Raw genomic sequence first — 14,740 nt, 5'->3', positions numbered from 1 at the left:
TGACGAATGAAACACGGGTGGTAAAAAGTTTATTTTTCTGTGAACGGTTTTATTTTAAAAAAAAAAAACCTTATTTTAAATTGAAATATCAAGAAGCTGCGACTAAAAATAACGAGAGTCATACATTATATTCTACAGTCTTCGAAATTAGAATTGCTTAAAAAGCCACGTTAGTGCATTTTTTCTTTAGCTTTAGTTGCAAGTAGTTCTAAAAAATATAAATGATACAAAGATTCATGTCAAGCGGAAAAAGGTGTGTTTTTTTTACCTTGTAATCTTTTGGCAATGTAAGCTGGTAACTGATTATTTAAAAATGTGACGACACATAAATCGTATTCTTTCTAACAAAAAGAAAAAAAAGTTGAATTGAATAATTTTTTATAGTTTTCTTTGTTGCTTTCGTGTTGATAATAGTATCATTTTGAAAACATAATAAAAACATACTTTAAGGTTAAAATCAGAACACAAAAGACAGGATCCTGAATTTTTTTGTAACTCTATCAAATAAACCACAAATTGATGAGGAATTTTATAGTATTGTATAACAAAAGGCTCTTCGAAATCAGTGGTGGTTGCATCTGATTTTTGGTGCGTATTAAAAGGTTGAGTAACACGAGTTAAGGGATTTTTTTGTAAACTTTTGTTGAATTCATGAGTTAGTGTTTTGGATTGAACGGAAGGATCAAAAAGTCTTGAAACAATAACAATATCTGTTGATGTTAAAACAAATTGGCATAAAGCTTGAGTGGGAACATAAAACGCAGGGTTTTTTTTTGAAACCAATTCAACACCTCCTGTATCAGGAATTGAAATTAATTTAATAAAACATAGAAAAACACAGATTTTGGTCTCTTCAAAAGTCGTAAGAGGTATGTACGACACTTGTTTTTTACACCAATTATTTACTGAGTCAGTCAATTTGAAGTGTGAATATTGGAAATTGTCATTGAAAAAGTATGGAGCACATGAAAACGTTTTAAAGATAACATGTTTTCTACTTTTAAATAGACGGGAAATTTTATCCTTATTAAAATTTGTAATCGAATTTGAGTTCAACCCGTCACGTGCAAATTTGATATATTGATAGGATGGTAGAGGATTATTTTTTACCACGACGTTATCGGTCTGTGGAACACAGGATTCAAGTGATATATCAGTCACCAAATGGTCTTTAGAACTCACCGCTATTTGATGTGAAAAAAAAAAAAAACAATAAGAACACAATGAAAAAAAAAAAATTACTATTTCTTCTTATCGTACCGTTGATACTTTTTTTTGTTAACAAAAACCTTTGTAACTGAAATGTATTACTGAAATTTTTTTTAAACGAAGCTGAAGACGTTTCATCTAAGGTTGTAGATGACTTTTAAAAAAAAAAGACTCGATACTATTGGGTTTAAACTTTGAAAAAAAAATAAAACATACATTAAAAGAAAAGAGTGAACGGCAGGCTTGACAAGTTATTTTATCGTGATACTCTAAATTTTTTTCAAAGCGTTTAGCAGCTTCATAGAGTGCTTTGAAACCTCCGTATAATACAGAAATATACCTTTAACATTGTATTGGAGTGTTATGATAAAAATAAAAAGCTTCATGTGAAACGTGCACTTACGGAAAGAAACATTGATCTACTAGAAAAGAAAAAACAAGACGAAGGATTTTGTCATTAAATGTAGAGTCTTTATGGCCTATTAAACAAATATGCAAATTTTTAAAAGTACACAGTTGTGTTGCATCTTTATTTGATAAAGGAAATGCTAAAAGATTTAAAATATCCGATCTCCAGCCTTCCTTTGATATATTAATCAAAACCGTGCAAGGGAAACGTTCTTTATGAAATGTTTTTTCGTTTCTTATATCAATTAAATACAAAAGCAACGTATTGGATTCAACTTGATCATTATGACATGCTTTGTAGAGATTTCTATATATTGGAGTACAAGAAAAAATAAACAGTTTATTTTTTTTAAAGCCACAATACATTAAGTACTTGAACTGCTTTTAATTACCTGAAAATTTCATTTCCTGTCACATAAAACATTTGAAATCTTTTAACTACGTCCTTTTCTCTAGTCAACATTAACCAGGAGGTTTTCTTCTATAGAAATCATAGTATTTTCCAGAAAAGCTAGGAAAAAAAAGAGAACAGGATCAACGTACGCATGGTTTGAAAAAAGAACGTATTAAGAAAAAACTTAAAGGTGTTCTTTTTTTGATAACATCGGATAATTTTAAAACTTGTGAGAGGGTTTGAAGATCAGTTATGTTGAGTGAAAGTGTTTTTTCTTGTAATTTAGATAAATCACAAGAAAACAAGACTTCCCGGTACAGAAAAAGAAGAGCAATTGACAGGAAATAGCATAGGAATCGGTTATTCTAATACAACATATTTGTTTAGTAAGGCGTATTAAAATAGTAAATCTTACAACTGCTATATAATAATCCCATAAGAGAACAAGCACTAGTAAATTTTGTTTTGAAGCGAAGAGTGTTAAAAACCATGCTTTAAAATAAGGTTCTAACTTAATGGAATGCTTCACTAGAAAACAAGGAAAAAGAAAACATGCTAGTGATGACCATTTTCAACATGCCTTTTTTCGAATCACGCGTGAAACAAAAAATTACCCAGAAAATTACAAAGTTTTGGATCATGATATTTTAGTAACACTAAAAAAGTATCAAAAACGCTTGTTAAAACTAATGGATCATGATTTTTTAGTAATGGAAGATATCTGACAATAATAATTGCCTTGAAGACAAATTCAATTTTTTTATTTAACGCACTGGGTCATAAATTGAACAAAACAGGCAATAGCTGTAGGTAACGATAAGCTTGCGGATGTTAAAAATAAGAAGGGTGCTACATACTCATATTTTTTGTTGAAACAAAATCAAATTTGGATGAAACCTTACCAAAAACAATTGCCATGTTACAAGTATACTTTATGTCATACTTTGTACAAATGTATTGTAATGAATATTTCATACATTCTTGTGTTTTCTTTAATGCCAAAAAAGGTATATTAGGAAAGATTTTATGGATATCTTTGCACAATAATTTCTATACAAAAAATATAAATGTTCTTAATGATTTATTCAAATATTAAATTTTCCTTATATGAAACAAACCTCTTCATTTTCGCTTAAGGTTTTGGAATTGAAACTTTCTTGTTGAATTCGATGAACATAATCTTCTGTTACCCACAATAATCGAGACCATACATCACCTCTAAAATACTCTTTTTCAAGTGGGTCTTGATTATCAAAATATATATATAAAAAAAAATTCTTTTTGCAGTCATTTTCAAAATTAAAAATTTGAGCAATCGAATTTTCATCATAGGTGGAAACCTTAGTTAAAACTGGTGACGAAAGATTTTCTAATCTACTAAATATATCCGTTTGTACCTTATGACGTAAATGAAATAAGGAAAAAGAACGGTGCATTTCTTTTGAAGTCATAGAATCAGTAAAACATTTTTTAAAACCTAATAAACTCGAATCTTTTTCAAGCGGTAAATCATTTTTCCAGCTTTGCCATTCGTTCTTTTCCTTCGTCAACGGACTATTGCTATTTTCTTTTACCAAAGTATCGCCATTGGAATCATTTATTTCAATATGCGTCTCTATGGAACTGCATGAGTTTGTTGTTTTCAAAAAATCATTTGATACATTATTACTAAAAGATTGTGTGGATATGCATTTTCCCACTGCTTCATTTTCGCCCTTCTGATACACATAGGCATCCTCCTCATATAACTGTTGCTTTGTTTCTTCTTTGAATGCTTTACAAACATTTGTAAAGTTATTTTGACCTTGTTCTTGCTTTTCTTTTTGAGATTCACTGGGTTCATGTTGATTCTGATTCATTTGTGTTTTTTTTTTAAAGTTTCTTTTAAAAAAATTTTTTGGGAAATCTATCAATGTTTAAAAATTAAATTGATAACACTTTCGGAAATCTTTCCTTTAAGAGTTTTTAAAAAAAATGTTTTTATTCTTTAATAGGAGGAAAAATTATTTCCGTCATTGGCTAATAAATAAATTATGCTTACACTTTTAAAAATGGCATTCTTTCATCTTTTATCACATGACAATTTTTCTCTTTAATGTTATGCAAGATTTTTTCCTTTTTTAATTAAGGTTTTACAAAATAGCATATGAGGTTTATTTTTTTTTTAATATGTGTTATCAAACCACTGTTGAAACTGCGACTACTTTGACGATTTTGACGCAGTGTTCCCGGAGTGCTTTTTTTGTGCTTCAAATGCGCATTTCCAATCAACCTTTTCTTTTTAACACGTCATTCATTGCTTGACTCCCAAAATAATATTTTGACACAACACTATTTCTTTTGATTTTCTTGACATACAAAGGAAACGCTTATCCTCATTATCTGAGTATAAAGTTAATTGTCTCGTACACAATTTTCGTTACCAATTAAAGTGTGTGGTTTTCTTTCGATTCGTTACTCGTGTCTTATTTCTTCTTATCAATTCGTTTTTTCATTTTTTCGTTACAAACCCTTTTTTTTTTTTTAATTTTTTTTAAAAATACAAACGAAACAACATAACAAGCCACTATAGAGATGGGAAATTTTTTAGGAGCCGTCGTAAGCCGTTTGAGTCGATACTTTGGTACGAAAGAAGTTCGTATCTTAATTTTAGGTTTAGATAATGCTGGTAAAACTACCATTCTTTATCGATTACAATTGGATGAAGTTGTGGAAACCATCCCAACGATTGGATTTAACGTTGAAACGGTCCAGTATAAAAATATCAAATTTCAAGTTTGGGATTTAGGTGGACAAACAAGCATTCGACCCTTTTGGAGATGTTATTTGCCCAATACAAATGCCATTATTTTTGTTGTGGACAGCGCAGATAAGGACAGAATTAGTGGAGCCAAAGAAGAACTTCATTTGATGCTTGAGGAGGAAGAATTGAAAAACGTTATTCTACTAGTTTTCGCTAATAAACAAGATTTACCTGGAGCCTTATCTGTAGCAGAAATATCTGATACTTTAGGGTTATCATCTATACGTAAACATCAATGGACTATTATAAAAACGTCTGCTGTTAAAGGCATTGGTGTTTCAGAAGGACTAGATTGGCTTGCAACAAGTTTAGGCGCCTAGTTACAGTCTTACAGCAAAATATTTTTAAATATACTATTTAAAGTGTCTTTCTTTTTTTTTTTAATCTCCATGTTCACACGCCATAAAATCAATTTTTCTTACGATTACTACGACGATGACCACTACTACTACTACTACCACCATCACCACAATTGTTTTAATGAAAATGCGACACAAGAAAGAAAAACAAAACAATAAACAAACAAATACAAACTGTTCAACAACTAAGACATGGGTTCTTGATCGCCTAAGACTTGAGCTCTTAAAGGCCTATGACTTGCTCTCTTAAAGTCCTATGACTTGGTCTCTTAAAAGCCTATCACTTGACCTTTTGAACGGCTAAGACCTGAGCTTCTCAACGCCCAAGACTTGGGCTTCTGAACGCCTAACAGGTGAGCTCTTGAGCGCCTACGTGGTGGGATTTTGGCGCCTTCGTTTGTAAGGACAAGAAAATTTTTTTGACTTTATTTTTTCTTTTATTAACCCGTTTTCATCCACGGTGTTGGATCTGACTGTGTTATTCTTTTGGCTGAGCGGTTGTGATAAGAAGCTTTCAGCCTCACATAAACTATGTAGAACCGATGAGTTTGGAAAGCATTGATATTTTAAGCCACACTACCTCGAACAAGACACTTACAACAAAGTGCAACAAAAAAAAAATGTTACCTGAGTTAAACGAGTAGAAAAACTTTGCGGTTCTTCTGTGAAAAAAGTCCCAGGATCCGTCCACAGGGTATCCTTACTTTTTTTTATAATAATCCCTTTCTTAATTTTTTGATGACAGTCTAATTCAAGTTGGTGTAGCTTTTCATTAATAACATGATTTTCTAGCGAGGACTTTGAAAAGCTATTCACTAAACTTAAAAACTCTTTATAGTCCTTCTCAGGTACTTGGGAGTTCGATAATGTCTTTGGTGTTGGGTCAAACCAGTGCAAGAGACGTTGAAGAAGACCCTCTTCAGGCAGCGTCTCGTGAAGTCTTTTCATCAACAGTATCAATTGATTTTGTTCAGTACGTTGACATGGTACTAAAATATTCCCATTTAAGCTTTTCAGAAATAGATAAGGAAAACATAAGACGCATATAGATTGGACCCGATGATATGTTTTATAAATACACTCCACCACAACATTGCTAACCCGGTCTTTAAAATCATGACTTGTTTTTATCGAGGGCAAAGGATTCTGAAAACAAACAGTGCGAGCGATCCATTCCAGAAAAAAAGGTTCCTCATGAGTGGGCTTTAATAGAAAGCACTCAAGCCATGCGATATAAGCACCTTGCGTAGAACCCACTCAAAAAAACAAAGGTTTTTATTTTAAAAAATTGCAAAGAGGATTGAAAAAAAACAGACTGAAAAAAAATATTCCTTGAGCTTACTTGAATCGTGATGTGACACTTGTGTTGTTTTGATCGACGATTGTTTTATAAAAATCTTTTCCCACGCAGCGTAATACTGCTTCTTTACTTCATTCGTAGGATCTGAAATTTTCCTTTTAAAAGGTATCGTTTTATCTAAAGTGGTATTAATGTTTTCTTCCATTTCATAAGAAGATGAAACTGGACTTAATATTGTCTTAAGTAATGCTTCGACGAGTCTAAGATTAAAAGGCATTTAGAAAAAATACGTTTAAAGGCACTGAGAGGCATACTTATAGGTTAAATTCACCGAAACAAAGTTTAAAATGAAAAAAATGAAAAATACAACAAACATATTGTTTTTGTTTTGGGGATGTCTTCTTATTAAAACCCAATCTTTAATAAACGACAAAACGGTTTCATCATAAGAGGCATCACAGAGAAAATCGCGTGAAAACATAAGGAGATTTTTAAAACCACCCTCCCAATCTCTTAAACACTGAAGTATTTCGATAAAATTTTTGTTACCCAACAGTTCCTTTACCAATGAAAACAATGTCATTAAAAGCCAAGAATTAAAAATAAGAAAAAAAGCATTTGCCTTCTTTTCAATACTGTTAAAATACCTCTTCTGTTGTATGTAATCTGTTAGCTAATCGTTTCAATTGACGACGTTCACTACGTAAATGTCTCAACTTGAGAAGGTGCTGATAGACGGATAGGGGAGAGAAAGATTGAGTTTTTATTCCATTACTGTGTTTTACGGAAATCTGTGTTTCAAAAAATGAAGAAGAATAGGTGAAACGTTCCAAGTCTAAATAAAGGGCCATAAGACCTAATAAAAATTGCTGTAATTTCACAAACAAACCACTTCAAAACGATTTGGAAAACAAACAGTAAATATTACAGTGGAATGTTTTGAATAGGTGTAACGTTGACGAATCATCTCAGCTTGAGGTTCCCAATACGTTGTAACAATATACTCTAGGCTTAACTTAGCATGGTGCCTAAAAAAACGAGAAATCCGCGGGAAGCTGTCTTACATTAAGATGATTTGTACCGTAAAAGTTCTATTGATGGTAAGTCAGCATTATGAGTAATACGATGACGACACTCGACAAGTTCCGAAGGAATTCCCAATTTGCAGCCTAGATTGGAAATTGATTCTGCGTAATACTTCCTTTGTTCTGCATCCACATACGTGTTAATGAACCTACATGTTTAATTGCGAAAAAAAGTTCCCATTTAAAAACCAAGGCCTTTACCTAACAATTGCTATACCATAAAGCATTTGAACTTGATCTTGTGAGATAGAACATGACGACGTGCGATCTGTAATAGAGGCTTGAATTAAAAGCTTTGTAGCAGAAATTGAAATAGGAGTGTTAGAGCAACGTTGTTCCCAGAAAGATATCTGTTAAGGGAAACACGTATCAACAAAAATTATGAAATAGGTACTAATCTTACTCGTGTTATAGCCCATTGTTGTTGTTCTATATTATTATGGCTTTGAAATAAGCTTTCATAAACATGATACCATTCGTGCTCGTTATACCAAGGAACGTGAGCTGAAGAGATCATGTAAAAATGGTTGCCACGGCGCGTTGATGAAATTGTGCGCTTGTAGTTGTTTCTGTGCACTTCAATGAAATTGCTTATCTTTCTGTGTATTGTTCAATAATGGTTTTGAAAATTTTTAACAATTTTTTTTTGTCTTTTTTGCTATTTCTTTTTTACCGCATTAAAATTGGGGAGCATCATACAAGGACAAGGCATCAATATCAGATATGTGCCTACTTTTCATCCAATTCAAGACATTGTGATAGCACGAACAAATTAACAAGAAACGACTGCTCTAATCAGCGAAAACGTGTGTATTGTTGAATGAATGGCAGACAATTACGATATTCGAGATGCATTACATAATACAGTAAATAATATAAGTTTAAAACTTCTTACAAGTTATAGTAATATTTTACATGATTCTAAGGTACTTTCATTAATTTGTTTCTTTTTAATTTTTGAAAACAAATCATGTTAATGTTTTAAAGATTTCTTCAGTGGACGGAGATTTGGAAAGTATTGAATTAAGCGCTTTTCAATTAAAGATTCATCATTTTGAAATTGTAGGCTATCAGAATGTTTTCTAAAGAATTTCATTTAACTAAAAATTTTCTATTGTAGAGAAAAGCCATTCAAACTCTTCTTCAAATATCTTCAGATTTAGATGTCGGTCTTCTTTTGTTAAATCATGAAAAGAGATCAGATGACACTGAAAAATTACGTTCCATATTACAATCACAGATTAATCAATTTAGTTCTTCACAATCCGATGTAATTCGTCATATGTTAAACTACTCTCTTCCTAGGTTGTCCATCCAATCGTCTCAGGACAACCTTCAAAACACTTGTAATAATCACCAGGATAATGAAATGATTTGTGAAGAGAATTTCGACTATCTACCTTCGTTTCACTCTAACAAACAAGCGATTTTCCCAGAGTATGTTATTAATGATCCTTCCAATATACCACCAACATCTCATTCAACCAATCTTTTTCTTTACCCTTAAAAAGAGCTACTTTTTATATTTCATTTAAACAAAACATCATTTTTTTTTACAATTTAAAAACATTTTTTTTTATAAAAATTAAAAAAAATATATTATTTTTTTTAGTTAAAGCGTTCTTTTTTTTCCTTTCAATTGTTCTTTTCAAATATTCTTAAATATTCTACAAAGACTGAAGATCTGTTTTCTGAAGAAATAACACTAGACCCATATGAGTGAAACTGTTGGTGCTGGCCTCCGCTTGATTGAATAAACAAAATCATTCCAATTCTGTTCACTCTTTGTTATTAACTGATTATCCAAATTTTTTTACTTTGGTCATGAACGACTGATGGGTAACGATTCCACTTTTTGTACGTGTTGGTGAATTGTATAGGGTTCGAGCTCAGTAACACAAACACAATGTTAGTAGAAAATAATAACCCTTCCGGTTATCCGCACACGCGGGTTGCTCGTCTTATGAAAAAAATTCCTGGTGTTCAAAAGGTACCTTTGAAATTTCTCTTGATCTTTTCATATCTTTACCTTTAGATATCAAAAGAAGCTGTACACGCTGTTTCAAAAGCATCCGTAAGAAATGACTTACATTGAACGCTTTTTCAAGTCCTTTTTGTTCCCTTATCGAATTCATCCAACTTGTATAGGAAATGTTCACAAAAGCCTTAGCTTTACAAGCAGCTAAAGTGTGCCTTGAGAAAAAAAAAATCTCAGCCAACGATTCGCATTCACTTGGATTTGTAACTATTAAAGATGTAGGTAAGAAAATAATTGGTTTTAAATAAATCGGGTGCAAAATCGATTCCTTTCTTTTTAGTTCACACTATCCAACAAGAGTCACTATTTTCATTTCTTCAAGGCATGAAACAAAAAGAAACCTTGTGTACTTTCATTCTTCTCTTTCTGTCTTGTTATAGAAGATGCTTGTTTACAGTTTCTTTGTTCTGAAAAACCATTGCGAACTCTCAATGATTCCATAGCATTCGAAGATACAAATCAATCGTTCTCAGAGCAACCCTCCACACACTCACAACCTCTTAAAAGCGTAGTTCGCGACTATCTAAAACGCAGGCATGCTTTACCAACGACGAGTAAAAAGAAACAATATACGACGACGTTAGATCAATTTTTTTTTTAATGTTGTGTTGGTGTGTTTTAAAAATATCAAAACAAAACCACTCTTCTTTTAAGTTTATCGAACTTAAACATGTTTGACATATAAATGTCGTGAATCAGATACTTTTTTGTTTAAAAACTGATTGACATGCTTTTATTTCTTCCTGTTTTTCTTCCTATATAAAAAATTTCTGTACCTCTTCCGTTTTAAATAAGAAAGACTTTGAAAATCATGACGACCTTTATAAAAAGATTTCTACTTTAGTGTTGCAAAAAAAAGAAATCTCTTCACTCTAGTTTGATCTTGGAATGTAATGGATCATGGACTATTTCATATAAAAGATGACAAGGCGACAGCAATTTGCGGAATGTTTTCCCTTTTTACAAGCAATATGCTAATCTTTTTTTTTTTCCTAGTCTGGTGTATTGTTGACATTTATTTTGTTCATATAAAGTTACAAAATGAAATGGCGTGGAAATTGTTGCCATGCATAACTTTTATTGTTGCTAAACTGGTTTTGTTCTTTTTAGGAACATTTGCTGTTTTAAGTCGAAAACCTTCTCTCTTGACCTTTGTTATGCATCTGTATATAATTTACGTTCCAGCTTTTACTGTTGGATTTCTAGCTAAATGTATAGTATGGATAATAGAATTCACTCGAACGCAGTCACCTGGTTGGTCACCAGCCACACTAGACAAATTAGCAATGATGCATGAAGCCTTCTTTTTATTTGTCCTTGTTTCTCAATGTTATGAGAGTATCTGCCTTATGCAGAGCTTAATAAATGTGTTAATAGTCGGAGGTACCGGATGGGAAAAAAAAAACTATAAAGATCTTAAACTATATCGTACCAATCCTGCTATGTACTCCGTTATTTAATACAATCGTATTACGCAGAAAAGGACACAACAAAACAAATCGAAATTGATTCTTATTCTTAGATTTTTCTATAGTTAGAGACATCTCAGCATCTCTCCTCTTGTTTCGTTCGTCTATGGTTTTCGCTTTTATTGCAATTGAAGTCATAAAATAATCAAAACAAAAAAAAAGATTACGTTCTTCTTGGACGTCATTTCACGGCCATATTTTAATTTTTTTTTTTACAATTTTTTTTCATTAATTTTCATATGAGTTTTCAATTGAAAAGAATCAAAAAAAGATTTATTATCACAAGATCTGTTTCTAATCTTATCTAATGATGGCATTGATTAAATAATTTAATTATAATATAACACCCGACCTACAAAAATAAATATATCACTATCAACAATTTCATTAATATAATGCATTGTTTTATGTATAGCTTTTTTTTATTATGTGTTTTGACTTCCGCTTCGTGTGTCTACCATACGTTTCATGCAAAGGAAAATGGAAGAAATGCCGTTCGTTTTCAATCCATGTCACGTCATAATAACAGTATCACTTCTCCCTCAAAAGCAGGTAATCAATATCTTCTACAGTATTTAATTTTTAAAACATTACTATGAAAAGTTTCCAACGTTACTGGAGTGGATCTAAACTATGTAGTAAGGGTTTTTCTTTTGTCAAATTCAAAAAAAAAAAATTTTCTCAATTAATGTTATAATAGTCAAAAATTCAACAACAAATGGAAAACCGTGCTGAAACGTTGGTATGTTATTAACTTATTGATTTTTTTTCAATATTAATTTTTTTATTAGGATAATGCTCTTGGAAAAATTAATGAAGGGTTAAATGATATGGATAAAACATCCACCATCAATTCTTTAAGGGTAGAATGATAATGGTACACTTTCTTTTCTTGTGGTCTACTTGACACTATTTTTTTAGGGAGTTACTTTAGAGAGCGAGATCATTGATCCCCGTGACATTTCCAATGATATTTCAGCGCTTGAAAAACAAAAACAAGAGTCTGAACAGAGTATATCAAAGCATTTAACTCATACTCTTTTAGGAACTCTTAATCCTCCTATTATCATAATTGACTCGTCCACACTAGATCCCTTGGAACATCATATTTTGGTACATTTAATTTTAGTTAAAGTTCATAATAGAATAGAGCGTTTTTAGACGAAACTACTTACGTGTCGTGTACCATCTAAACAAGCCCGTATAGTATAACATTGTCAATCTTTTATATAAGGAGTGAAATTGCCGAGGAATGTCTATTTTTCTTTTCTTGCTGATTCGTGTGTAAGAAGGAAAAAAGTTTCCTTTCACGCTAAATTCTAATAGACTGGAACATCAGACTCCTTGACTTCTAGTCAACAATGTTGTGGTTTTTTTTTTCATTTAAAACGCCTTTGTAAAATTAAAACCTATTTCAAACAAATGTACATATTAACAGGTGATGAAATTGGTTTGGTTAAGCTTCTAGATATTGATCAAATAAAAGATAGCAAACTAAGTAGTAACCCAGCTTATAAGCAGCCTATTTCAGCAAGTGTTTCTAATCGATTGAAAACAGAAAGTTATGTTGAGTCTTCCACTATCAATCACCCTCCAGTGCTTTTAAACGATCAAATCACATCTCATACAAGAGAATCTCAAGTATCATGTATATCATGGAATCCTACTGTGTCAACAAAAAATTTACAATCGCCTTCTCAAAGTGTAGAATTTGATAGGTAAATTAGAAGCGTGTTTTTTTGAATTTTTTTTTTTCACATAAAAAAAAAACCGTGTATAACTTCTCTTGTATCATATTGTTTTAGAAGCGAAACGGAGTCTTCTTTATTTATTGGAAGAAGCAACGGTTTAGTAGAGTTTTATAATTTTCCAGATTGCTTTCAATCAACTCTTGGTTGTCGAAAACGTTTTCGTTTAAATGACGGAGTGATTTCATGTTCTCCGTGTTTTTGGAGTCCCTCGACAACAATGGAAAATACCTCGTCAAACTTTTGTGTTTGTGTGACAAAAAATGGACATTGTCTACTTGTCGATTGGAATGAAATGGAACCGTGTAAGGAAATAGTTCATTTAATTTTTGACGCTAATCATGTACGCACGATACCTTTCCATCAAAAAAAAATTGGTAGAACTCCAAGATCCGATAATGCTCGCTCCCGCAATTTACAACACGAAGATTCCTTACCCTCAGAAATCAATATTTGTGTATGGGAAGCGGAACATTTGCTTTGGGTCAAGTCATTTTTTAATCTACCGGGCCCTATAACATGTTCTTCTATGAGTGAAGCAGTGCCTTCTTACATGGCCTTTGGAGGAAGCAACAACATTGTTAAAGTGATTGATCTGAAGACCCAAAAACCACACTTTACAGGAAAAAATTGCCAAACCAACTCGCTTGGTATTGAGGAATGTATTGACGTAACAAGTGTGACATTTTTGGATCAATTAAATAACACAGCATCATCATTAGCTGTAGGAAACGGTAATGGGAGATTGTATCTTTATGATACGCGTTTATGTGGAAAACCTGTTGTGGACGTTCAAATTTGTGATAAAACGTCTTCAATTGTGTGCATACAAGCACAATCCAGTCTTCAGTATACTAAAAAAGCTTATTCTTGTGAGATTCATTCCAAAAAAGAAAACTGCTTTTGCTTTCAAGATTGTCAATCGTTATGTTTTGAAAGAAAGGTGGTAGAGGATCCTTTAAGCAGTGACACAAAGCTGTCACAACAATCTCTAGCTATAAGTGACAATCATGGCACGGTTTACCTTTATGATATTCGAGCCATGAGTAAAAAATTGAATCAAAAAGATGAAATTCCAAATTTTAGCTTTACTAAAAAAAGAAAAACGCAACCTTTGCCGTTTCAATATAAACCTAATACGATAGTTTATTGTGAAAGTGAAAAATATCCAATCCACTATGAAACATTTCTTCGTCATCATCTTATCAACACTAAAGGAGCTATTACGAGTAAATTCTTTTTCTAAAAAAAGATCTTGTGTATGGATTCTTTGACTTTTTTTAATAGGTTTATGTTGGGCAAGGCTAGCTAATTCTCCTTACCTTGTGGGAGCATCTCTTGGTCGTTTTGTTAACGTTTGGAATACAAATAAAAAAAATGCAGGACTTCCAGTTGAGATTTTTTTGAATAGTAGTCGTCATTCGTTATTTTTTTGTATGTAGGCAATTTATTTAAAAAATAAGCTAACGGCATGTTGTTTTATTGATTCCTCCATACCCTTTACGAAAAATCTACAAACCAACAAGGACACGGTATCCGATGTAGAATTGTGTCAAGCTGCTTCCAGAGCAAGTTTATCGGAGGACGCTTTTAACGAAACTTCCAATGATTATGATTCTTCTCATGATTCTGTAGATGACTCAACAGAAGAGGATGAATAATGTCAAGTTGAATGGAAAGAGATGGTATTTTTTTTCATTCATGCGTCAATACAAAAATTTCTTTTTTGAATGAATGCGCTTAATAAAGAATTTTCATAGGATTGGATTGTTTGAAAAAAAGCAATCTTTCGTGAAAATTTTTTTTTTATACGTTCATCATGCTGTGGATGGTATTATTCTTCACCTATCATTTTGTAAAAACTTATATATAAAGAAGGCAAATTGAACAAATATGTTTTTGCCTATAAATCCATTTCAACTCACGA

At 31.9% G+C, this 14,740-nt stretch overlaps 4 protein-coding genes and 1 long non-coding RNA gene across 6 annotated transcripts; 2 read left to right on the top strand and 3 right to left on the bottom strand.

Annotated features, from left to right (window-relative positions):
- Positions 1-68: 68 nt before the first annotated feature.
- Positions 69-4,169, bottom strand: LOC128882599 (TBC1 domain family member 23-like). The gene is made up of 13 exons (XM_054134248.1): positions 3,130-4,169; positions 2,914-3,061; positions 2,785-2,860; positions 2,626-2,732; positions 2,427-2,539; positions 2,161-2,376; positions 2,010-2,098; positions 1,613-1,924; positions 1,426-1,549; positions 1,261-1,363; positions 445-1,184; positions 269-341; positions 69-208 (listed from the first exon to the last, which is right to left on the bottom strand). Exons 1-13 carry the CDS (start codon positions 3,868-3,870, stop codon positions 171-173), a joined length of 2,880 nt encoding a protein of 959 aa, XP_053990223.1. The 5' UTR covers positions 3,871-4,169; the 3' UTR covers positions 69-170.
- Positions 4,170-4,256: 87 nt separating this feature from the next.
- On the top strand, positions 4,257-8,620 carry LOC128882611 (uncharacterized). 2 transcript variants are annotated; one of them, XM_054134267.1, is made up of 2 exons: positions 4,257-8,424; positions 8,546-8,620. In XM_054134267.1, exon 1 carries the CDS (start codon positions 4,586-4,588, stop codon positions 5,132-5,134), a length of 549 nt encoding a protein of 182 aa, XP_053990242.1. In that variant the 5' UTR covers positions 4,257-4,585; the 3' UTR covers positions 5,135-8,424; positions 8,546-8,620. The 2 variants fall into 2 exon arrangements, with proteins under 2 accessions (XP_053990242.1, XP_053990241.1); XM_054134266.1 differs by having other exon boundaries at positions 4,257-8,484.
- Positions 6,454-8,075, bottom strand: LOC128882606 (uncharacterized). The gene is made up of 7 exons (XM_054134259.1): positions 7,962-8,075; positions 7,760-7,908; positions 7,555-7,707; positions 7,402-7,501; positions 7,121-7,342; positions 6,788-7,032; positions 6,454-6,733 (listed from the first exon to the last, which is right to left on the bottom strand). Exons 1-7 carry the CDS (start codon positions 8,073-8,075, stop codon positions 6,454-6,456), a joined length of 1,263 nt encoding a protein of 420 aa, XP_053990234.1.
- Positions 8,621-11,856: 3,236 nt separating the features above from the next.
- Positions 11,857-12,354, bottom strand: LOC128882616 (uncharacterized). The gene is made up of 3 exons (XR_008458477.1): positions 12,241-12,354; positions 12,103-12,159; positions 11,857-12,046 (listed from the first exon to the last, which is right to left on the bottom strand). It is a non-coding gene; the product is annotated as an uncharacterized LOC128882616 (long non-coding RNA).
- A 133-nt stretch (positions 12,355-12,487) lies between these two features.
- LOC128882601 (uncharacterized) lies at positions 12,488-14,740 on the top strand. Its single transcript, XM_054134252.1, has 4 exons — positions 12,488-12,783; positions 12,871-14,042; positions 14,101-14,204; positions 14,256-14,740. Exons 1-4 carry the CDS (start codon positions 12,488-12,490, stop codon positions 14,472-14,474), a joined length of 1,791 nt encoding a protein of 596 aa, XP_053990227.1. The 3' UTR covers positions 14,475-14,740.

The sequence above is a fragment of the Hylaeus volcanicus genome, unplaced genomic scaffold (genome assembly GCF_026283585.1).
Source record: "Hylaeus volcanicus isolate JK05 unplaced genomic scaffold, UHH_iyHylVolc1.0_haploid 12126, whole genome shotgun sequence".
NCBI lineage: Eukaryota > Metazoa > Arthropoda > Insecta > Hymenoptera > Colletidae > Hylaeus > Hylaeus volcanicus.
This window is presented reverse-complemented; position numbering and strand designations above follow the sequence as displayed.

What these genes read in the sequence shown, in the direction of transcription:
- LOC128882599 (XM_054134248.1), bottom strand. Translation starts at nt 3,870, where the DNA reads ATGAATCAGAATCAACATGAACCCAGTGAATCTCAAAAAGAAAAGCAA. An exon ending in CCTTAAGCGAAAATGAAGAG is followed by an intron (nt 3,062 to 3,129) that starts GTTTGTTTCATA and finishes TTTTTTGTATAG; the next exon opens with AAATTATTGTGCAAAGATAT. An exon ending in ACAGGAAATGAAATTTTCAG is followed by an intron (nt 1,925 to 2,009) that starts GTAATTAAAAGC and finishes TCCAATATATAG; the next exon opens with AAATCTCTACAAAGCATGTC.
- LOC128882611 (XM_054134267.1), top strand. Translation starts at nt 4,586, where the DNA reads ATGGGAAATTTTTTAGGAGCCGTCGTAAGCCGTTTGAGTCGATACTTT.
- LOC128882601 (XM_054134252.1), top strand. Translation starts at nt 12,488, where the DNA reads ATGTACATATTAACAGGTGATGAAATTGGTTTGGTTAAGCTTCTAGAT. An exon ending in CAAAGTGTAGAATTTGATAG is followed by an intron (nt 12,784 to 12,870) that starts GTAAATTAGAAG and finishes ATATTGTTTTAG; the next exon opens with AAGCGAAACGGAGTCTTCTT. An exon ending in CACTAAAGGAGCTATTACGA is followed by an intron (nt 14,043 to 14,100) that starts GTAAATTCTTTT and finishes TTTTTTTAATAG; the next exon opens with GTTTATGTTGGGCAAGGCTA.
- LOC128882606 (XM_054134259.1), bottom strand. Translation starts at nt 8,075, where the DNA reads ATGATCTCTTCAGCTCACGTTCCTTGGTATAACGAGCACGAATGGTAT. An exon ending in CCATCAATAGAACTTTTACG is followed by an intron (nt 7,502 to 7,554) that starts GTACAAATCATC and finishes TCGTTTTTTTAG; the next exon opens with GCACCATGCTAAGTTAAGCC. An exon ending in TCGGTGAATTTAACCTATAA is followed by an intron (nt 6,734 to 6,787) that starts GTATGCCTCTCA and finishes TTTTAATCTTAG; the next exon opens with ACTCGTCGAAGCATTACTTA.